This window comes from Furipterus horrens, unplaced genomic scaffold (assembly GCF_987537825.1).
Source record: "Furipterus horrens unplaced genomic scaffold, mFurHor1.1.pri manual_scaffold_5, whole genome shotgun sequence".
In the NCBI taxonomy this organism is placed as follows: Eukaryota; Metazoa; Chordata; class Mammalia; order Chiroptera; family Furipteridae; genus Furipterus; species Furipterus horrens.
In genome coordinates this window covers 52,565,737-52,586,102 of record NW_028327175.1, presented here as the reverse complement: position 1 = coordinate 52,586,102, position 20,366 = coordinate 52,565,737, and the positions used below count along the sequence as shown (strand labels likewise).

Sequence of the window (20,366 nt, the reverse complement as noted above, 5' to 3'; positions counted from 1 at the left end):
TCGGCTCCAACTGGAGCAAAACAGAGTTGTGGACAATCGAGGGAACAACAGAGAAGCTGGGAAACTAACCTAGCACCACGGAGAAATATATAAAACGTGGGGAAGAAATGAAGCTAAGAATGCACATGTATTTTAGCAAGACAAGAAGAGAAAAATGTTTGATTTAATAACAAAAGCAAAGGATAAGAAAATTTTTTTCAAATATTGTAGGAAATGGTAAAACAGACTGCTAGTGGAATGGAAATTGGGATAGCCTTACTGGTGCACAATTTAGCAACATCAAGTCTTAAGACACTCCACATCTTTTGACGTGTTCATTCCTTTAATGACTATAACTTAAAAGAAACAAAAGGTAGCAACTGCTTCTGCGCACATTCCTCATGGCATTACATTCTGAAATCTCTTTGAGAGGGGGGCTTTGTATGCCTCGCTGAGCACTACGGATATCCCTAGCACAGGTCCTGACAACGAAGGAAGTAAGTGCTCAATGAATGGATGTTAAATGAATTGAAGAATTAGAAATCACCTAAACCCCCATGATAGTGGAGTTATTTGATATAGAAGAAAAACTAGTCATTTAAAGTTGCTGTTTTTTTTCCAAAAAACACTAAATGACATGGAAAATGTTCCAAATACCACGCTAAGTGGGAAAAATAAGGATGTAAAACCAAATACAGAATGATCCTAATTAAATATGTTGAAACTAGTGCCAGGACATATATTAATATTTTAACTGCAGTTTTCTCTGGGTGATATGTACTTAAACAATTTTTAAATTTCCTCCTTCAAATGTTTCTGTGGTTTCCAAATGATCTATGAGGACTATAATCCTTTTCAAAAGTGAACTTTTAGTCTCACAGTCTATAAGTGGAACATTTTCAAAAAGAGCCAAAGTCATCTTTGATCACTTCCAGTCCAAGTTCCCACTCTCCACCCTCCTAGGTAACTAAACTGTCTTACAAGTTTACCGTTTGCATGTCCTTCTAGACCATTTTTGTTTTTACATATATTATACATGCACTATAGAAAATGTGTGGCATTGCTGTATTTTTGATATAAAAGTGTTGAGTGCCTCATCAACATCTAGTTTGTTTTGTTTTAGCTCAACAATCTATGAAAACTGCCTATTTTGATACATGGCATTGCATTCATTCCCTTTAATGGCTATACAGAACCACATTTTATTTAGTTGGTTCTCTATTAATAAGCACAAAAAAGCCTGGACATTGTCTCTCTTTTAACCTTTCTTTGAAGGAAGGGGCTGAGGAGACCACATCCCATTCAGCCGCTGGTGTCAGGAGAAAGAAGTCTCCAAAGATAGAATAGGTGGCGGTTACTGAAAAAGGAAAGCAGGTCCAGTCCCTGGCGTCTGCAGAAAGGAAATCACGGCAGCCTTCCCCCAGGCTGAGTGATCACCCACATACATAAATACTCCATAAAGATTTATTTAGTACTACCAAGCGCCAGGCTCCATGCTAAACCCTGAATATCTGGCATACACGTGTAAATAACAATGCACAAAAGGCTGTAGATAGACTTGACCATGATTTTCCGTTAACAAATAGGCACGCTTTGTTCAATTTCTCCCTCCTTGTTATAACAGTGATTTCTGGGTATTTGAAAAGCTTCAAAATAATCCAAGAAATCATCAAAAAGTCATAGATTTTACTTACTCTTATGTAAAGTTAACAAATTAATGAATAAGTGAATACACGTGAGTTTCCAGTTTTTTAAAATAATTTACAAAATGGCACTTCATCTCTAAAATCCCTTTCAGCTCTAACGCTCTAGAATACAGGATATCTGCGACAGAGCTATATTACCACTAGGTGGCGCTATTGACAACACAAAAGTTGAATAAAAGCAACGGCTTTACCGCTTGAAGGAACACTACCAAATTCAAGAATAAATATGTGCAAGCACTTTTATAGACAAGTTCTATAAATATCTAGAGGGGTAGCTACAGGGACCTATGTATGTATTAAAGTAGATCAGTGCCATGTGCCCAATAATAGTTAAGTATTTCTTATATCTCTCAAGTACAACCTTCAGCAACCGACTGGTCAGCAATATAAATAGGAAATCAGAGGGTCTTAGAAGTGAAAGGGAGCTTATTTATCTATTAGTTTTCAAATCTTTGAATGTTCTCTGCAGTTAGGAATAGAATTTCATCACAACCTGGCACATACACATCCATATCTATATAACTCTCTCTCTCTCTCTCTCTCTCTCTCTATATATATATATATATATACACACACATACATATACACATGTACATATGAATGATGTAGTTGAAAGTGATGTAGTTGAAACTAAAGCTTTACAAAACAATAATATCCTTATTTATGTGTAATGCACATTTCCCTGTGCATTTGTAAAATAAAAGAAAATATATATATTGGTGTCAGCCCCCAGTTCCTGGCACAGCTCCTAAAACCCTTGGAATTTCCTGGGTGACAAGAGTGTCATTTGTTCTAAGGAGGCAACTATTGGTGGGCTCCTGAATAGCTTCAGGATGGGGGCTGATCACCAGAAAGATGAAGCTCTGATTAGAAGCTTGAAATTTACTGTCCCACCACTAGGGAAGGGGGCAGGGAATAGAAGTGGAGTAAACAATCAACCCTGCCTGTAAGAGGAAGCCTCCATAAACTGCCCAAAGCACAGGTTTAGAGAGCTTCCAGGATGGTGAACACATCTGCATGCCGGGAGGGTGACACACCCCAACTCCATGGGGACAGAAGCTCCTGCACTTGGAACCCTTCTGGACCTTACCATATATATACATATATATATATATATATATGTATATATATTTATTCTCCATCTTTCTATTTATCATATTCTTTATTATATAATAAACTGGTAGATATAAGTGTTTCCCTAACTATTATGAGCCATTCCAGAAAATTATTGAACTCAAGGAGGAGGTCATGGCAACCCCAATTTTAGGCTGGTTGGTTAAAAATACAGGTGACAAACTGGGACTTGAGACTAGAGTCTTAAATGGGGGCAGTCTTGTGAGACTGAACTCTTGACCTACAAGATCTGATGCTAACTCCAGGTAGACAGTATCAGAGCTGAACTGTAGTGTAGGACTCCTAGCCAGTGTTGCAGAGTTGTTTGCTGTTTGGAAAACCTGCACACCTGGTGTCAGAAGAGTTGTAAGTGTGGAAGTATTGTGAGAATAAAGGAGAAACACAGGGAGTGTTTTTCCTAGACATATTCTGTTTTATAAAAAAGTACTGGTCATAAGCCAATAAATTGATTTTACTCCATCTAATACACTTCCTTCCATTTAATACATTAAGAAATGGAGGCTTGGAGAATACAGTGACTTCCCCAGGGTAAAACAGAAGCCAGGATTTTTGCCTTTAAGGGCACTGCAGGTTTTGTTTTGGACAACTGCAGGCAAAATTGAAAAGCATCCCTGGCACACGCCCAGCCCTTTCTGCACTCTTGTGCCTTCTAAAGCCAATGGACTAGTGCCTGCTGGTGAGAAAACTGACAGTGTATGCGCTTAGATATATGCAGTAGCTATTTTAAAAATACAGGTTCTTTTTAAAATGCAAATATGATCACTTTAACTCCTTTACTTAAATATTCCCCCAGCAGCTCCTTGTGGTTTTTAGGCTAAGTATAAATTATCAGTGTGGCAATAAAGGCTCCTCCAGACCTGGCCCCAGTCCTGCTGGCCAGCCTCACTCTTCACCACTTCCCCACATGCACCTGCGAGGGCTCTCCTCCATTCTTGACGTGCCTCCACTCACATTCCTCTTCTGTGAATGTTCCCTCGTGTTTGCTTGCCACACCTCTGCCACAGCAGCACCTTACTGTCCCTGAGTCTGCCTCTGGTCTGTCTTCTTCTCCACTGGACTGGGGCATTCTTATGAGCCAGGGTCATGTCTTTCTCTTTGCTGTCCCTGGCCCCTAGCCTAGGGCTCAGCATATAAGACAAAGTCAGTAAGTTTCTGATGAAGTGAGTATTTGCATATCCTTATTTTCAAAGGTTAATTCTAAATAAATCCCAACTCACTGGAATATCAGCTCCCTGAATTATCTAAAGAGCTGGTTTTGACCATGCAGATCTCCACTTCCTAATATCTTCAGAGTATGAATAAAAAACCTATACTGATCTTGGGAGTTTTGACTCCTTTTTCTTTTTTTAAATACATTTTCCATGGAGGAGTGGCTAGTCTTGTATTTTTAACCCCCAGTTTGTAGGCTAGAACCTGGTGATCAACACAGACTTCAGCCCTTCCACTGGTCACTCAACCAACTGGCTCTCCCACATGAATCCCCAGCAAGCCTTCTCTGGGTCACTAATGAGTGGCAAACAGCAACTCTTCCATGCATGCCACCTAGAACATGCCCCAAGCCCTGGCTGGTGTGGTTCACTGGATTGAGTGCCAATCTGTGAACCAGAGGGTCTCCGGTTTGATTCCCAGTCAGGGCACATACCTGGGTTGCAGGCCAGGTCCCTAGTTGGGGCCATGCAAGAGGCAATCAATCAATGTTTCTCTCTCTCTTTCTCCCTCCCTTCCTCTCTCTCTAAAAATAAATAAAATAAAAAAAAAAGAACATGCCCCCAAATTGTGTCATCACCTTAAGTTACTACCTGTAATTAAGAAGGAAAGGAAATCAGAGTGAAAGGCAGACAATTACATGCCAATAAGCACAGTGAGTAATGGAGAGGTCACCCAGGAGGTCCTGTGCTGCCAGCAATGGTTGTGTGAGAGAGGGAATCACAGAGACGAGGTGGAGAATTGGGTACAGGGAGAAGGACAGGGACAGGGAAGGAAGCATTTCCAGGTGGGAACCAACATGAGCAAGGGGGACAAGGAGGTGGGCAGAGAAGACTTGCGTGGTCAGAGCCGTGTGCGTCGGGGAGGAGTCGGGCGTGAAATGAGCGGGAGGAGTGGCCAAGCCAGCGTCCCCACAGGAGCAGGGGGCAGCGACCTGTCACGCCGTTAGATGTGTGCCACTGTGTTGCTTGTGAAGCACCTCTGGATTTATCTACTGTTTTGACCTTCTCTGTGCCCTTGTTAGGTAAGTGGGATAGATAGAGTAGGCTTTTTTGGTGGAAATGGTAAAGGAGATTAAGAAAACTGGCCTGAATCACACAGCTAGCAGCTAACCGGACTCACAGTATCGATCTCTAGATTTCTCCCTACTTCACAAACCCAGAATTGGAGAGGGCCTCACCAGTGACATAGCTAAATGTCCTCATTTTGCAAATGAGGAAACTGAGGCGCACAGGGGCAAAGCAATCTTTCCATGGCCACACGAAAAGCAGAGCTTAGGAGATTAGCTGGTAGCAGCTTTAACCAGCTATATTTCCGACGGAAGGGGTTTTGCATTATGTTAGGCAGAGAGGAAACCGAGAGGAAAAAATCCTCCCATTCCATAGAAAGAACAGTTACTTTGACAAAAATTTCTTTCTTATGTCCTATAACTGTTGGCATGATGGTCTGTTATATAACTGCATTGTTAAAAATGAAAAATTTTATCAACCAATAATTAAAAGTTTTTTTTTTTTTTAAGGGAAAAACAACCTGAAAAGAAACAGACTGACCCAAGGAGAGGGGTCTATATGGGGAAGGGGGTCCCCACAACCTTCAGGAGCACTTCAGAATTTGTTTTTACCACTCACGAAAATTTTTCAGGTCTCCGTTAACAAGAGAAAAAATTTTTTAACTTAAAAAAAGCCTACACACTGGCCCCAAACCGATAGACTACTGTTATCTCAGAATATTCCCAGACAAGTACATAATCCAGAGGATACCATATATATATTCACCCCAGAAATGACATGGCTTGAGAAAGGACTTGCTGAGAAATCTGTGTTTACATTAGGGAGAATGGGGTGGGGGTAGGCAGGAATCCCTTGCAGACTTTGAAAAGATGTTAAGTGGTAAAAATCAAAATGCCCAGCAAGCATGAAAGCAGGCTCTCCTCCCAGCAATAATATGTGGAGCTCAGCATTTTAAATTTTACTTTTAGCTTTTCTAGCAGTTCAAAGTAACCCTTTTTCTGCTTCCACTCCCTTTGTGAGAGTTCAGCCCTTAACCAACAGCCCGGAAGAGCTGCCACAGTCCTATTCATTCGCCAGCAGGTAAGTCCTCACCCTGATGGACTACCACCCGAGGGCCCATCTTGTGAGCCAGGGCCTCCTGGACTTCCTTACTAACTGGAAGTCTGGGCCAATGCCCTGACACATGGCAGGAAGTCAGCCCAACTTGCTGGAGCTATACAAGGAATCTGAAAAGGCCTGTTGGGAGACCAAAACCATAAAATAAGTGCCACACTGAGAGCAAATCCAGACCAGAGGTTCTCCCAAAGCCTGTGCATCAGGCTCACCCCAGAGAGGCTGTTTTAGAAGGTGGTGGCCAGCACTTGTACTTGTAAAAGAGCCTCAGGTGACTGTAAAGTGCGTCCCTCACTAAGAGACACTAACTAGATGCTCTAAAGAGCCAGCTGCATCTTTCTCCTTAATTTCAGCCCCTAGCAAGTTAAAATAAAAGACAAAACAAGCAACTCTCAGCCATTCTTCCAGATTAGGTTCATCTTAATACCTTACTGGCTAGTAAATGTATTGCCAGAGTGGGTGAATAACAATCAAATATAAGAGAAGTGACCATTTAATGAATGTTTATATTATACTTTACAATATTTTTCCATGTATTAATGATCTTGTGTGGTTCTCAAAGCAACCCTACTGAGGTAGCTTATTATGCTTATACTAAAGGTGAAGAATACAAGTCTCAGAGACATGAAAGAATGACTTGAAAATGCCCAAATGATGTCAGTATTTCTATTATCAAGTTAGATTCATTTTTTGCTATTTATATTGACTTTTTTCTTTGAGTTATTCCTTCTATCAGTTGCTGTAGACATTTGCTTCCAAGGTGAAGGGAAAATCCACATCAAAATCTCAGTGAGCTGAAAACTCACAGCACCAGTCCTATTAAAACAAGGGTCAGGCACATAAACTTGCAGCATTCTTCATGCTGTGATTTCTAAGCTCTCTGGCTCAATAGAAGACTGAAAAACAAGAACAAAACAAAAGCCAAGAGAATTAAAGAAGGTTTACTGAGCAGTAAAGACTTATTTCAAGAATATCAATTCTAAATAAAGCCATCCAGTTCTTTGTTATATGAGCATCCCTTATAGCTAAGTAACATGCTTCCTAAATGATTGGGTGCTAGTTGATTGGAAAATTTTAACAAGTCAGCGATCATCCTGTTAAACATGAAAGCAAACTTAATATCTCGTGGGGCCAGCAAGGGCAATGTATCTAAGTGCAACAGAGACCCCAGAGTCTTTGTAACAGCAAAACACTCAGTCCAGCCTTTCCTTTATACCTTGAAGATCAACCTTTCATTCATCCTGAGAAGATGCTCTGGCGTAACTCAGAGGGAGGTTCAGCCCAACAACTGGCCCAACAACGCTCAACCAAGATGTGATGTAGTTGACATTCCTGGGAAACAAGTGAAAATACAAGCAGTTCTCATGTTTCCATTGTATTTTGGGCAAATGATAGAAAATCAGTTATCGACGATAAAAGAAACAGGGTTTTCTTCCAAGATGTGTACCCACCAACCGCAATCGCAGCATTTCCCAATGCCAGCCCATTGATTGACAGGGACTCAAGCTCCAAAAGAACCATGAGGTCCCTCACTAAGGTGGTTGGAAGCACTGCGAGTGCAGACTCCCCTTGAGGATTCCAATTTTAAAACTAAAACGTATAGCATTTGCTAAGGTACTAGAATGCAGTGATGAAGAGCACAGCTCCAAGGCAACATGCCTGGTTTTCCAATTTTCAAATCCCAGGCCCACCACTTAACTACCTTTGTAACCTTGGCCGAATCATTTAACTCTTCTTTGCTTTAGCTTCCTCCTTTGTAAACTGGGTGAAATAATAGAACTCATTGCATAGGGACATTACGCAAATCCAATGCATTAATAATATATCTAAAATAGAACAGCACCTAGCACACAGTAAAAAAAATCAATAAATGTTAGCCATTATTATTATTACAAAGAATATTTCTTTTTTAGCTTAGCTTTCAGAGTCACACAAAAAGATTTACAATTTTAAAATAAGAGTTAAAGCCAATGTATCTTGATGGTGTTTCTTACCTATTGATTTTTCGAGAATTCTTTAACACAGGACTCATGAATTCATTTGTCTTGCAGGGATGAAGTACGAAAAAGGGTTGCCCCAGGATGGGATGCTCCTGCAGGAACAAGAGTCAGTCCAAGACCACCAGTGTGAGTTACTTTGAAAAAAATTAAATGGTTCACTTCTTCAAAATAAAGGTTTGTTTTAAATTCTAAGTTATTAAGCTACAGATAGATTTCAGTTTTGAAATATCATTCAAGTTCAAACAGGAGACATTGGTGTGAGACAGAGTTACACATAGATAGAAGAGTACAGTCAATTACAGGAGAGCACATGACTTTGTTTACACAATACAAACTACAGATAAATTTTATCAGTTCCCTCAAACTCTGGCAGCCAGTATTTCCCTTTGCTCTTTTATTATTCTTTAGTTTTTCCTCAAGGACATCAGTGAAGCCCAGTTAGCCTGACACATTTCATTCATCATTAGCGGTATGGGAAACAAAATCAGGCACACTGTGTTTTACATAAATTTTGTAAACATGTTGATTGTTTCAGGCTTAACCACACTCAGTGCCAATGGGCACATGTTCAGTGGGTAGAATGGGCATGAAGAGGAGAATGCCTTGAATTATTCAAGTTGATCTACTTCTCTCTGCCTCTCTTTCTGAGTTTCTCTGTTTATCTGTTTCTCTCACTTCTATCTCTCCAGAGCTTACAGGGCTGTTTCTGTAAGTTCAAAGTTTACAGTGGAACTCCTCTGCCTTTATAAGAGAGAGGCTGTATATAAGATATAGCCAGACTGCAGCCAGGTTAGGGTTGTGGACACGATTCATCAAGGAATGAGGAGCCCTAGAGGGTTTCCAGGTGGTAAATGGTCTATGCACAAATTCTACCAACACAAAAACAGTTGTTGATAATACATTTATTGAGCATTTATATTGTGGATTAAACATTATGCTAGAGGCTGCAAAATCAAACACTGCTATGCTCTGAATGTTTGTGTCCTGCAAAATTCATATGCTGAAATCTTAATGCCCAGTGTGCCAGTGTTAGGAGAGGGGCGCTCTGGAAGGTGATAGGTCAGGACTGTGGAGTTGTCAGGCGTGAGATAAGCAGTTTGTAAAAGAGGCTCCATTCAGTATCTGTCTTTCTCTTACTTATCTTACTTAGCATAATGCCATCTGGGTCCATCCACGTTGTCCCAAATGGTAATATTCCACTCTTTTTTAATGCACAAGTAATATTCCATTATATATATACCTCCTCTTCTTTATCCATTCACCTATTGATGGGCACCTATGTTGCTTATATAACTTGGCTATTGTAAATAATGCTGTAATAAACATAGGGGTGTGATTTCATTTATATGTGTAATCTAAGCAAAAACAAAACAGATGAACAAATTTAAAAATCCAGAAGCAGATTCACAGATACAGAAAACAAACTAATGGTTGCCATAGCAGAGAAGGGGGCTGCCTGGATGAAAAAAAGTGAAGGGGAGTAAGAGGTACAAACTTTCAGGTATAAAATAAATTAGTCACAGGATGTACTGTACAGAGTAGGGAAAGTAGTCAATAATATAATATTTTTGTACGGTGACAGATGGTTGGTTACTAGATTTATCATGGTGATCACATCATATGGTATATAAATGTTAAATCACTATTTTATACACCTGAAATTAATATAATATTATATGTCAATTATAGTAAGTAATGGATTTTTTTTTTTTAAGAGGCCCCAGAGAGCCAACTCGCCCATTTCTACCACAGGAAAATACACTGAGAAGTCTGTGATTCAGAGAAAGGGCTGGCACCCTATCTCACTCAAATGTCCAGCCTCTAGAACTCGTAGAACTAAAATTCTGTTGTTTATAAACTACTCAGTCCATGGCATTTTGTTATAGCAGCCCAAAGATACTATGACAAATACCTACAAAGACCAGGCAGGTAACCGGAAGGAGTTAGGCCAGTTAAATACCATAGCAGGGACCGTGGGGCTCAGGAGAGTGTGCCCAGCCCAGGCTGTGCTTGTACCTCTGCTCCAGCTGAGCATGTGACATATGAGAACTCAGGTTCAGTGTGCCAGGCTTTCCTGTTTGTCAAAATAACCTAGAAATCCAGATTTTTATGTAAAACCTCCTAGATTTAAATGTTGGCACAATTAAAAAAAAAAAAAAAACATATTGTGGGCCAACTAAAACAAGCCTGGAGGCTGGATTTGGACTAGGGGCTGCCTCACAGCTGGCTTCTCCTCTTCTCGGCCAGTCCCAGGAGAAGCTGAACTCAGAGCTACCCACGGGAAGACTTATTTGTGCTTGGCCCTGCTGCGTCCACTCCCCAATCTCACAACCTTCATGCCTGCCCCACCCACTCACAAGAAATGGGAGGGACGTTCCTTTTGTATTGCAGACACTGGGTGTGGGAGTGTTGGCATATCTTTGTGTGGTGAGGATGAGGTGACCCACTGGGTTTGGGTTGGTATCATGTCTCCTCAAGAACCACCTTCAGATGTCTCTGTACAGTCGCCTGATTCTTATAGCAGAGCCTATGCCCCCTCTCTCCAGCTCTCCTCACCCTTACCTGGCTTCCCTTACCTGGCTGAAACTAATATTTATTAACTCAACACATATCTATTGATCATCTCTGGATGTAGTTATAGAGATCATTGTATCTCAAAGATACACAAAGCCCCTGTCCCAAGAACTTACATTCCATTGCAGGACACAGACAATAAATACAAAGAACAAATTTAAAAAAAAAAAAAATCCAGATAATAAAAGTGCCATGAAAGAAATAAAATGGGTTAACATGATTCTGGAGGGATTGTGGTGATCTTTAGAAGTGGTGAAAGGGAAGGCCTTACTGAAGAAGTAATCTTTCAACAAAGATCAGAATGACAAGAAAAAAACAATCATAACAGATTACACTTCAGTTTTCTTGAGGACCTGGTTACTCATGAGGAACGGCTTCATCACAGGGTGAAGAACTTGCCTCTTCTTTCCAAGGCCTATGGCCTGACCTTTACAAGACCTCAAAAGAAGAACCATATCTGAATATAACATACATCCTAGAGACACATGCACACTTAAGAGTTCAAGGGGCCATTTCCTAAGCAGATGCAGGCCATGTCACACTGCAGCTCTGCTCATTTGATGCTTCTTGGTAAAGACTTGGACTTCACTTCCAAGCCGTCTTATGCTCGGTCCATATAGCAAATGGATAAGAGCAGACATGGGCTCTGCAGCTGCAACTGTTTCAAGTCAAGTTCTGCTCTACTACCTAGTAGCCATGAACTTTGGGCAATCTCCATAACCATTTTGAGTCTCTATATCCTCATCTGATAGCTGGAACTAATAGCATACACCTCATAGATTATTATCCTTCAATGAGAAAATGCCAGAAAAGTGTTCCAAATAATGCCTGACATAATAAGCATTTAGCTGGCCATTATAATTTAACCTATTGATATCTAAACAGACAAGGATAATAGCAACCAGACATCCACAATAAGGTCTGAAATCTTATAATAGAGTCCAATTTCGATATCTAAAAACAAAAAGCTCCTATAGAGTTATGCAGGATGGTGAAAATATTACTGACTAATGTCTAAATGTTCAGAAACATTTGATAACTAATTATAACCAAAGGCAAAAGAGGTCTTAGTAAAAAAATAAAAAGCCTAGGTTTACATTTATGGCAACTATAACTATCAATATATTAGTATTCATGAAGAAGTTAATGGGAAATAATTAAAAGGAATTTAAATTAAAATGAAAACTCAGGCACTTCAAAAACACTTCAGTAATCTACAATATTTTAATACTCATTTTTCCTCAAACAACATAAAAGAAGTCATATTAGCATTTAAGGTTATGTTCTAACAAAATAAAATGGATGACAATGCTCATATAAAACACCTTTTTAAATAATAGAGACTTTCCTGTTTCAGAAGAGCCTTTAGAACAGCTTGGGCATTTCTTTTATGCATAGTTAGTCACCTGGGAAAAAATAACTTAGTTTTTTAAATCCTTTACTATATTGAGAACTTACATCTGTGTAACTAGCAGAAAATATTAAGAGAAGAACTGTCTTTAAAAATCAAAAGTTTATATTGGATTTTAAATTATATTGTTTTGGAAAGATTCTGTTGCTTTTAAAAAGCCAAGCTATGATATGTTGATCCACTTATAATAGGAATTATAAGAAGGCACATTTGTATAATCTTTTAAGAATAGTTTTATATATAGATAATAGGAGTAGACTTCCAACTGTAGCAGAATGTAGAGGTCAGCAAAGCTTCTGCCTGAAAAACAAGTATAAAACTGAAAAAAACTGCCAAAAAAAAAAAAAAATCCAGGCTGTGAAAATCCACCAAAGGCATATAAAAAAATTGAAAAGTGTTTAATTCATGAAAAGCTGCTAGTACTCCAAGTTTGACACAGAGAGAGTCTGCAGCCTTCTGGCCTAGAAATATCTCCATATGCCCTCCCACCTCCACCCACTCCATCAACAGGTAAGTTTTACCAGAATGGAGCTGGCCATCAGAACCAGTGGCTGTGCTACCAGCAGGGCTGACCTGGTTTCCAACAGACAGCAAAAATGATAGCCCAGTGGCACTGGCAATAAAAACAGCAAAACTGTATTAAATGAAAAGGAAAAAAACACAGCTCTGCAAGCCAGATCTTGCAACCCTAGTTGAAGCAAGCAGCCAACCAGCCAGAAATTTAATAGGGAGATTCTGGAGAGGGGCAGTTGTAGAAGGGCTAGGTAAGTTCTCCAGGCTTCCCTGACTCATGGGAAACTACTCCCATGAGCAGGGGAGATATGAGAAGGCCTGACGGAAAGTAAAAGCTGACACGAACTTGAATATTAACTGAACTGTGAATGTGCTCCAATTTCCACACACATCCATCGGCAAAGGATGGAAGATTTACATCCTTAAGTACTTGAGCACACTCTCTGTCCAAACACTGTTTAACCAGCAAGCTCTGCAGACATAGTGTGATGAGCCCAAGGAAGCCAGGATAAAACATGAAAATAAGAATGAAAAACAATATAGCAAAGGCATCAATGGCCGCACTTACAAAGAGGCAATGTCCGCAGATAAATCCTAGGAAAGTTACTAAAACAAGCAAATAAAAACAACAGCAACAACAACTAAAAGACAATCCTCAGGAAAAAATATTGGAATCCAGAATTGCCACAATATATTATCTAAAATGTCTAGTTGTCAAAGAAATTTGAGTCATGCAAAGAAACAGAAAAATGTGAAGCACACTAAGGCAAAAAAGGCATTAATAAAATTGGTAGGTCCAAAATAGCCACAGGGAAGTAAGTAAAGCATAGGAAATACAGTCAATGACATTGTGATAACTGTGTGTGGTGCCAGCTGAGGTGTACCGAGGGGAACACTGTATAAAGTATATGATTGTTGAACCACTAAGCTGTATACCAGAAACCAATACATAAAAACCAAACCAAACAAACAAACTGACTCTGATATTAGATTTACAAAGGATTCGAAGCAGCATTATAAATATGTTTGAAAAACTAAAGAAAACTGTTTAAAGAGTTAAAAGATAAAAATTATGACAATGACTCTGCAAATGGGTCATCTCAATCAGTGAATACAAACTATGAAAAGAACCAAATGGAAATGCTAGAGTTGAAAAGTACAACACCAATAAGAAATTCACCAGATGGATTCAAACCAGATATGAGATAGCAATAAAAAGAATTAGTGGGTTTGAAAATATATTAATATAAATTATTCAATCTGAAGGAAAGAAAACAAGAAAAACAAAAGAGTCCCAGAGACCTGTGGGACAATACCAAGCAGAGCAGCATATACATAATAGGAATCTGGGAGAAAAGGAGAGAGAAAGGGGCAAGTAAAATATTTGAAAAAATACTAGCTGAAAATTCCTAAACTTTGATTTAAAAAATTTAATCTACAGATACAAGAAGTACAAAAAGCCCCAAGTAGAAACACAGAGAAAGTCACTATAGAACATTATAGCCTAAAGGCTGAAACCCAAAGGCAGAAGAAAATCTTAAAAGCACTAAGAGGAAGAGGACTCATCCCATAAGCAGAAATAACATGCAATAATGGCTGTCTTCTCATCAGTTCAGAAGGCAGCAAGAGGACATATTCAAAGTCCTAGTGGGGAAAAAAAAAACCCCAGAGCTGTCAACCAAGATTTCTTATCCAGAAAAACTACCCCTCAAAAAATAAAGATAATATAAAGACATGCTCAGGGAAACAAACAGAATTCCTTGCTAGTAGACCTTCCTTATAAGATACACTAAAGGAAGTCCATCAGGCAACGGTACCAGAGGGTAACTCAAATCCACAGAAAAAAAAATAAAAAGCATCATAATTGGTAAATACATAGGACAAGTTAACTATTTTTCTTCTCTTAATTACTTTAATAGACATAAGATTATATAAGCAGGAAGCCATAATACTGTAGTGTTGGATTTATAACATATATATGTATGTAATATGCATGACAATAATAGCATAAAGAAAGGAGTTATGGAAATACGTTGAATAAAGTTGCTATATTTTAGCCTATTTAAGTCGGTATTAACTTGTGTTCCTAATGTTAGTAAGGGTGTTGTTTTTAAGAGATATGGAACCCAAAAGCTCCTTTCTGTCATTAAATGAATCGTTTAAGTATGTTGTTAATCATGACCACTCTTTCAGCAATGTGTCAAAAGCATCTATAATTAATGACATAATTAAACTATACACAGTCAACACTCAGGGCTTTCTTAAATGTATCACTTCTCTTAGTTGTGGCAAATTAACCAAATAACTAGTTGGTCTTCAAATACAGATGGAATGTTATTTCTTAAATATTCAAAATTAATCCTATTTCCAAATGCATAAGACTACTGAATATATGGCTTGAGTTATAATAATGGTTACATAAAGTGGAAAAATATAAAGTTTTCCTGGTGTGATTAGAATTCATATATCCCCTCATTCATCCACTTACCAAATATTAAGTCTTCTTGTCTTATAATTTGATAATGATTTAACTGTAGCTAAAGGCAAAGGATCTGTAATTTTAAAATGTGCTTAACCTTATGGATATCTTAATGCTGCAGCAGTGACAGAATTAGCTTTGCAACCTGAGCCAATACTATTTTTTCAGTCATTTTCAATCAGCTGATCTTGTAAGCCAAACAATTTGTATCCAAAATAAGACGGAGAATTTAAAAATAATTTGAAGCATTTGATCAGTGCAGACAATCAATCTGGATAATATTTTCCAAAAAGCTATTTTTCTGCCATGGAGATTTGTTAAGGCTTATGCTATCAGGCAAGATTATCTGTATTTTCTACTTTCTCCCTCAGACAGTTGGAATCAGTGATGAAAGCTGTCTTTTGTTGGTTTAGGAATTATGTGCTAGAGTTCAAAAAAATCTAAAATCCTACACCTTATTTGTTTAACATACCATTTTCAGAAATGGAAGAACATCAAAACCGTCAGGATCTTTTTGGTGACATTTCTTAGATCAATTCAGAAGGTAAATTTGTGTGAAAGTGCTACCATCTGCTGTCAGTACTAATGAACTGATGCAAATCTGCGCTGAGAAAAATGTCAGTGTGGAAATACATGCAGCCAATGAACTGTGTTAGGCTTACAACTCAATAAACACTTCTACTGGAACAAAGTTCTGCTAAATGGTTTTCCACGAAAATAGAAATGATGGGTCAGATTTCTATCTCTAACTCCAGAGAAGTTATATAGGCACATTCTTTTATGAAATTTAATTTAGCAGTGGTTAAATGTCTCATAAAATAAGTCTGACATGAACACTGGGAATTGGTTTCAGAACTATTAGATATGACTATCACAAGGAAATGATAATACTGCACCTTCATCCTTACATCTAATAAATATGAGTTACTTCATTCGTTTCTTAATATTCTTGGCTCTCCAGGAGGGCACAAATATAATTTAATGTACTAAGCTTTCATCCAGTTTCATATTCTAGACTGATCAAATTCACCTTCCACTCTGGGCACATTCCTTAGAAATGGAGAGGGGTCTCCTCCTCATCCTGCCCCCTCAGCCAGGGAAAAAATGGCTGTTGAGGGCCTGCAGTATGAGGCACTGTACCAAATGATTTGCAAGGGGTCACCTACCCAAATAATTCTTTGACGAAGGCTTTATTATTGCCACTGTGGACAACAGGTTCACAGAGATAATGCTTAAAGTTACCATGGAGTGAGGGGCAAAGCACCTCCAAAGTCCACGTTCTCACACTGCACCTCCTCACCCCACTGACCAGAGCTGGTGTCAAGAATATTCTCTGGCTTTAATCCTCTCTAGTCAACATCTTCAAAAATCTATTTTTATTTATTTATTTATTTAATTTCGGGTCCATTGTTTTTTTCCTCATTTTTTTTTACTGTTGTTCTATTACAGTTGTCCTAATTTCCCTCATTGCTCTCCCCCCCACCACAATCAATCCTCACCCCGTTGTCTATTTTTTATTTAAAAATAATATATCTTCTAAAATTATAAGAGCAATCCATACAGAGACTTTAACAAATACAGAAAAAAGAAAGTCAAAGAATAAAAGCAGGATAACTTAAACATGCCCAACTAGGATGAAATCACTATTTGGTGAATTTCCTTTCACACTTTTCATACACACACATTTGTACTTTTAATGCTTTTGATTCACTGAACAAATATTTATTGAATGCCTAGCATGTTCCACTCCCTGCCCTGTGTGTTTTTTTGTTGATCTTCTCCAAGTGTCTTCGTTTTCTGTTTTACTCATTTCTGTATTTATTTTTATTATTCCCTTCATGTGTTTTGTTTGTAATTATTTTGTTGTTCTTAATTTTTAATATTCCATGGGTTCTTAAAAGAATATGCATAAAGAATATGTAATATTCAGTTGTTGGCTCCAGTGCTGTGCATGTGTCACTAGATCAAGTGCGGTGACCGTGCCACCTGCACCTCCTATATCCTTATCTGCTTGATTCACCCATTTCTAAGAGAAGTTCAGATATCCCCTATGATTGTTGAATTGTCCATTTCTGCTTTGTAGTTTGTCAGTGTTTGCTTTATATATCCTGAAGCTGTGTTATTTAAATGCATAGGAAGAGCTTTAATATGAAGTGGTCACACTTATCTCTGATTATGCTATCTGCCGAAAAAGGACTTTTATATTAATATAGCCACACCAACTTTCTATTTACCTTATGCATTTAAAAAAAATATTTGCCTTTCAATATTTCTGTGTCCTTATGTTGAGGCATTTCTTGTAAAGAAGAACACAGATGAATTTTTTAAAAAAGAAATCCACCTTTATAATCTCTCTCTTAAGTGAAGTATTTAGTTCATTTACAGGCTTTGCAATTATAGATATAATTTGACTTCATTTTCTCCATCTTATTTTAGACTTTTTACTTATTCTACTTTTAATGTTTCTTCTTTTGGTTTAACTTTTTTTTTTTTTTTTTTGTTCCTGTTCAAGTGCTTTCTTTTGGATTGATTGAGTATAGGCTCAAAATTTTTTTTGATTGCTTTTTCTCTTTTAATTAGTTTGAAAAGTACCTGCTATATTTTTGAACTTTAAGTAATTATCCCATAATTTTTAAGTAAATGTTTTACTCAATAAAATCCATAGTTATTCAATATCTTTGCCTTTTTCCTAAATAAGTATCTTAGGACGTTTAATTCTGATCGCCCTTCCTGATTATTGTACTATTATTGTTTAGTATTTCAACTGTATCTTTTGTTTTGAACCTCATAAATTAGATATTATCAGTGTTTTGTAACTCAATGTTTGTTAAGATTTGCTCATACTTTATTCTTTTTGCTTACCATTTTTTACTATATATCAGATATTTATTCTGGGATATTTTTTAAATTGTTGAAATATGTCCTTCAGAACACCTCTTTAGTGAAGATCTATAGGTAGTAAATGGTCCCATATTATGAATGCTTTATCTTGTCCTTGTTTTTGAAAAATAAAATTTGCTGGTATAAAATTTTAGGTTATAAAAATGTTCTTTTAGCACTTTGATTATATTATTCCATTTTCTCCTGTCTTCTATTTTTGTGTGTGGAAGTCAACTGCCAGTCTAATTGCCATTTCTTTTAAGACTGCTTTCTCTTGGGTGTTTCACTATAATGTGTCTAGGTATGGATTTCTTTTAATTTATCTTACTTGGGAATCATTGAACTTCCTGAATCTAAATATCAGTGTCCTGCAGTTTCTTCTTCTGGAACTCCAATTAGACATGTGTTTGTCTTCCCCTCTCCCTTGTATGTCTTAACTTGTTATAGTGACCATCTTTTTTTCAATTTTTGCTACAATGTGTATAAATTCTTCACATTCTACTTCATTTTTATAGTCTTTTCTTCTTATATCATACTTTCAGTGTTTTCTTCCATTTAAAAATATATTCAATGTATTTATTTTATTTTTTTGCACCAAAATATTCAATACATGAATTTGAGAATCTGATACTTCAGTTTGGTGTTCCTGCTGGCCTTCATGCTTAATGGCTTGTTATGAGTTCTGTACTTTTAAAATTGTGACTGACTAGTAGGACTATAAATACAGTAATTCTTTAAGCCTACGATTAAAAGTACATCCCTCCAGAGAAGTTTACATATGCTTCTATCTGGTGCCAAGGAGTGAGGAGGAGAGAAGAGGGATTCCAGCTCCATACTCACAAGAGAGTAGACTTGTGTTTAGTCTTCAAGTTCTATGTTCTTTTAAAATATATTCTATACAGAATATAGAATCAAACGGGTCAAATGGGGAAAAGAGAAAAACATTGTAAATATATAAAGAATGATGGCGAGTGCTGTTTTAGGTAAGTTGGTGAGGGAAGGCCTCTAGGTAACATTTAAGCAGAGAGCTAGCTGACCAGGTGAAGAGCAAGCTATGCACTCTTTGGGTAATGAGTCTTCTCAGCTTCGGAATGACAAGTGCTAACCCCATGACCCTAGTGAGGGAAAGTGCTTGGAGTGTTCAGATAATGGCAAGAAGACCAGTGAGGTCTGGTGAGATGAAGGGGAATAGTGTGATGGAGAGGCTTTGGAATATTTTGAACTATGAAGTGACATATTCTGATCTACGTTTTAAAATACTATTCTTGATATTTTAAAATGGCAAGAGGGGAAACAGGAGGAGCAGCTAGGAGGCATTGAAGTAGCCCAGACAAGACATGATCGTACCTTGTACGAGGTGACAGTAGTGTGGTTAGGGGAGAATGGTCAGGATTGGGGTTTATGATGAAAGTAGAACCAACAAGAATTGCCAAGGGATTTGATACACTGTGTGAGGTAGAACAGAAAAGAGCCAAGGATGAGTCCAAGGTGAAATATCTGTTCATATTTTCTTGACTATTAGTCTGTTGATCTTTTATAAGGGTTTTCTTATTAATTTATATTAGCTCTTTAATACCTTTTGAGGATAGTGATCTTTTCATTCATTCAACCATCCCTGTGAGCCATGCACTAGGTCAAATGTTATTAATAAAATGGCACAAAAGCAGATAACCCCTGCTCTCATAAAGTTGCTGAAATATTCAAAATACTTTTATTTCCATATTTTCACTTGTCATTTGATTTAGATGTGAAATATACTGTTGTATAATTTAATTTATACTTTTTCTCCTTTATAATTTACTTTATCACTTTTATGTTTAAAATTTCATACTCAGAATTAGAATGCTATTTACCTATATTTATGTACAGTTAACCATAAACTATTTGCTGTTCTCCAAACACACTGCTTTTTCTCACCTGCAGGTCTTTGTATCTGTGATTCCCTCTGCCAGGAAAACCCTCCTGCCCTCTCTCCCGAACTAATACCTATTTCTCTCCTATAGATCTCAGCTTTCTCTTTTATTTTTATTTGTTTACTTTTCAATTACAGTGTACACTCAATATTAATTTCAGGTGTACAGAATACTGGTTAGACATTTACATGACTTACAAAATGATCCCCCAATAAGTCTAGTATTAAATTGGCAGTTACAAAATAGTCATGGGGATGTAAAGTCCAGTATAGGGGATGCAGTCAATAATATTGTAATAACTATGTATGTTGTGAGGTGGGTACTAGATCTCAGTTTTATTTTACCCCAACCCTGCATCAGGTGCCCTCCCACTGTGCTCCCACGGCACCCCGTGCTTAAACCTACTGCTTAACTCCACACTGTTCTGTACAGGCGACTGACTGTTTAC

The 20,366-nt window shown here is 37.7% G+C and overlaps 1 protein-coding gene across 1 annotated transcript in view; it reads right to left on the bottom strand.

The window, feature by feature from the left end:
* Window positions 1-6,361: 6,361 nt before the first annotated feature.
* Window positions 6,362-20,366, bottom strand: part of ATG10 (autophagy related 10) — a 222,954-nt gene continuing 208,949 nt past the window's right edge. Inside the window, exons 6-8 of the mRNA XM_090278978.1 lie at window positions 8,143-8,240; window positions 7,365-7,480; window positions 6,362-7,044 (exon numbers count right to left, since the gene is read on the bottom strand). Coding sequence (XP_090135104.1) covers window positions 7,381-7,480; window positions 8,143-8,240 — 198 coding nt within the window. The 3' untranslated portion in view covers window positions 6,362-7,044; window positions 7,365-7,380. The remainder of the gene's footprint in view (window positions 7,045-7,364; window positions 7,481-8,142; window positions 8,241-20,366) is intronic.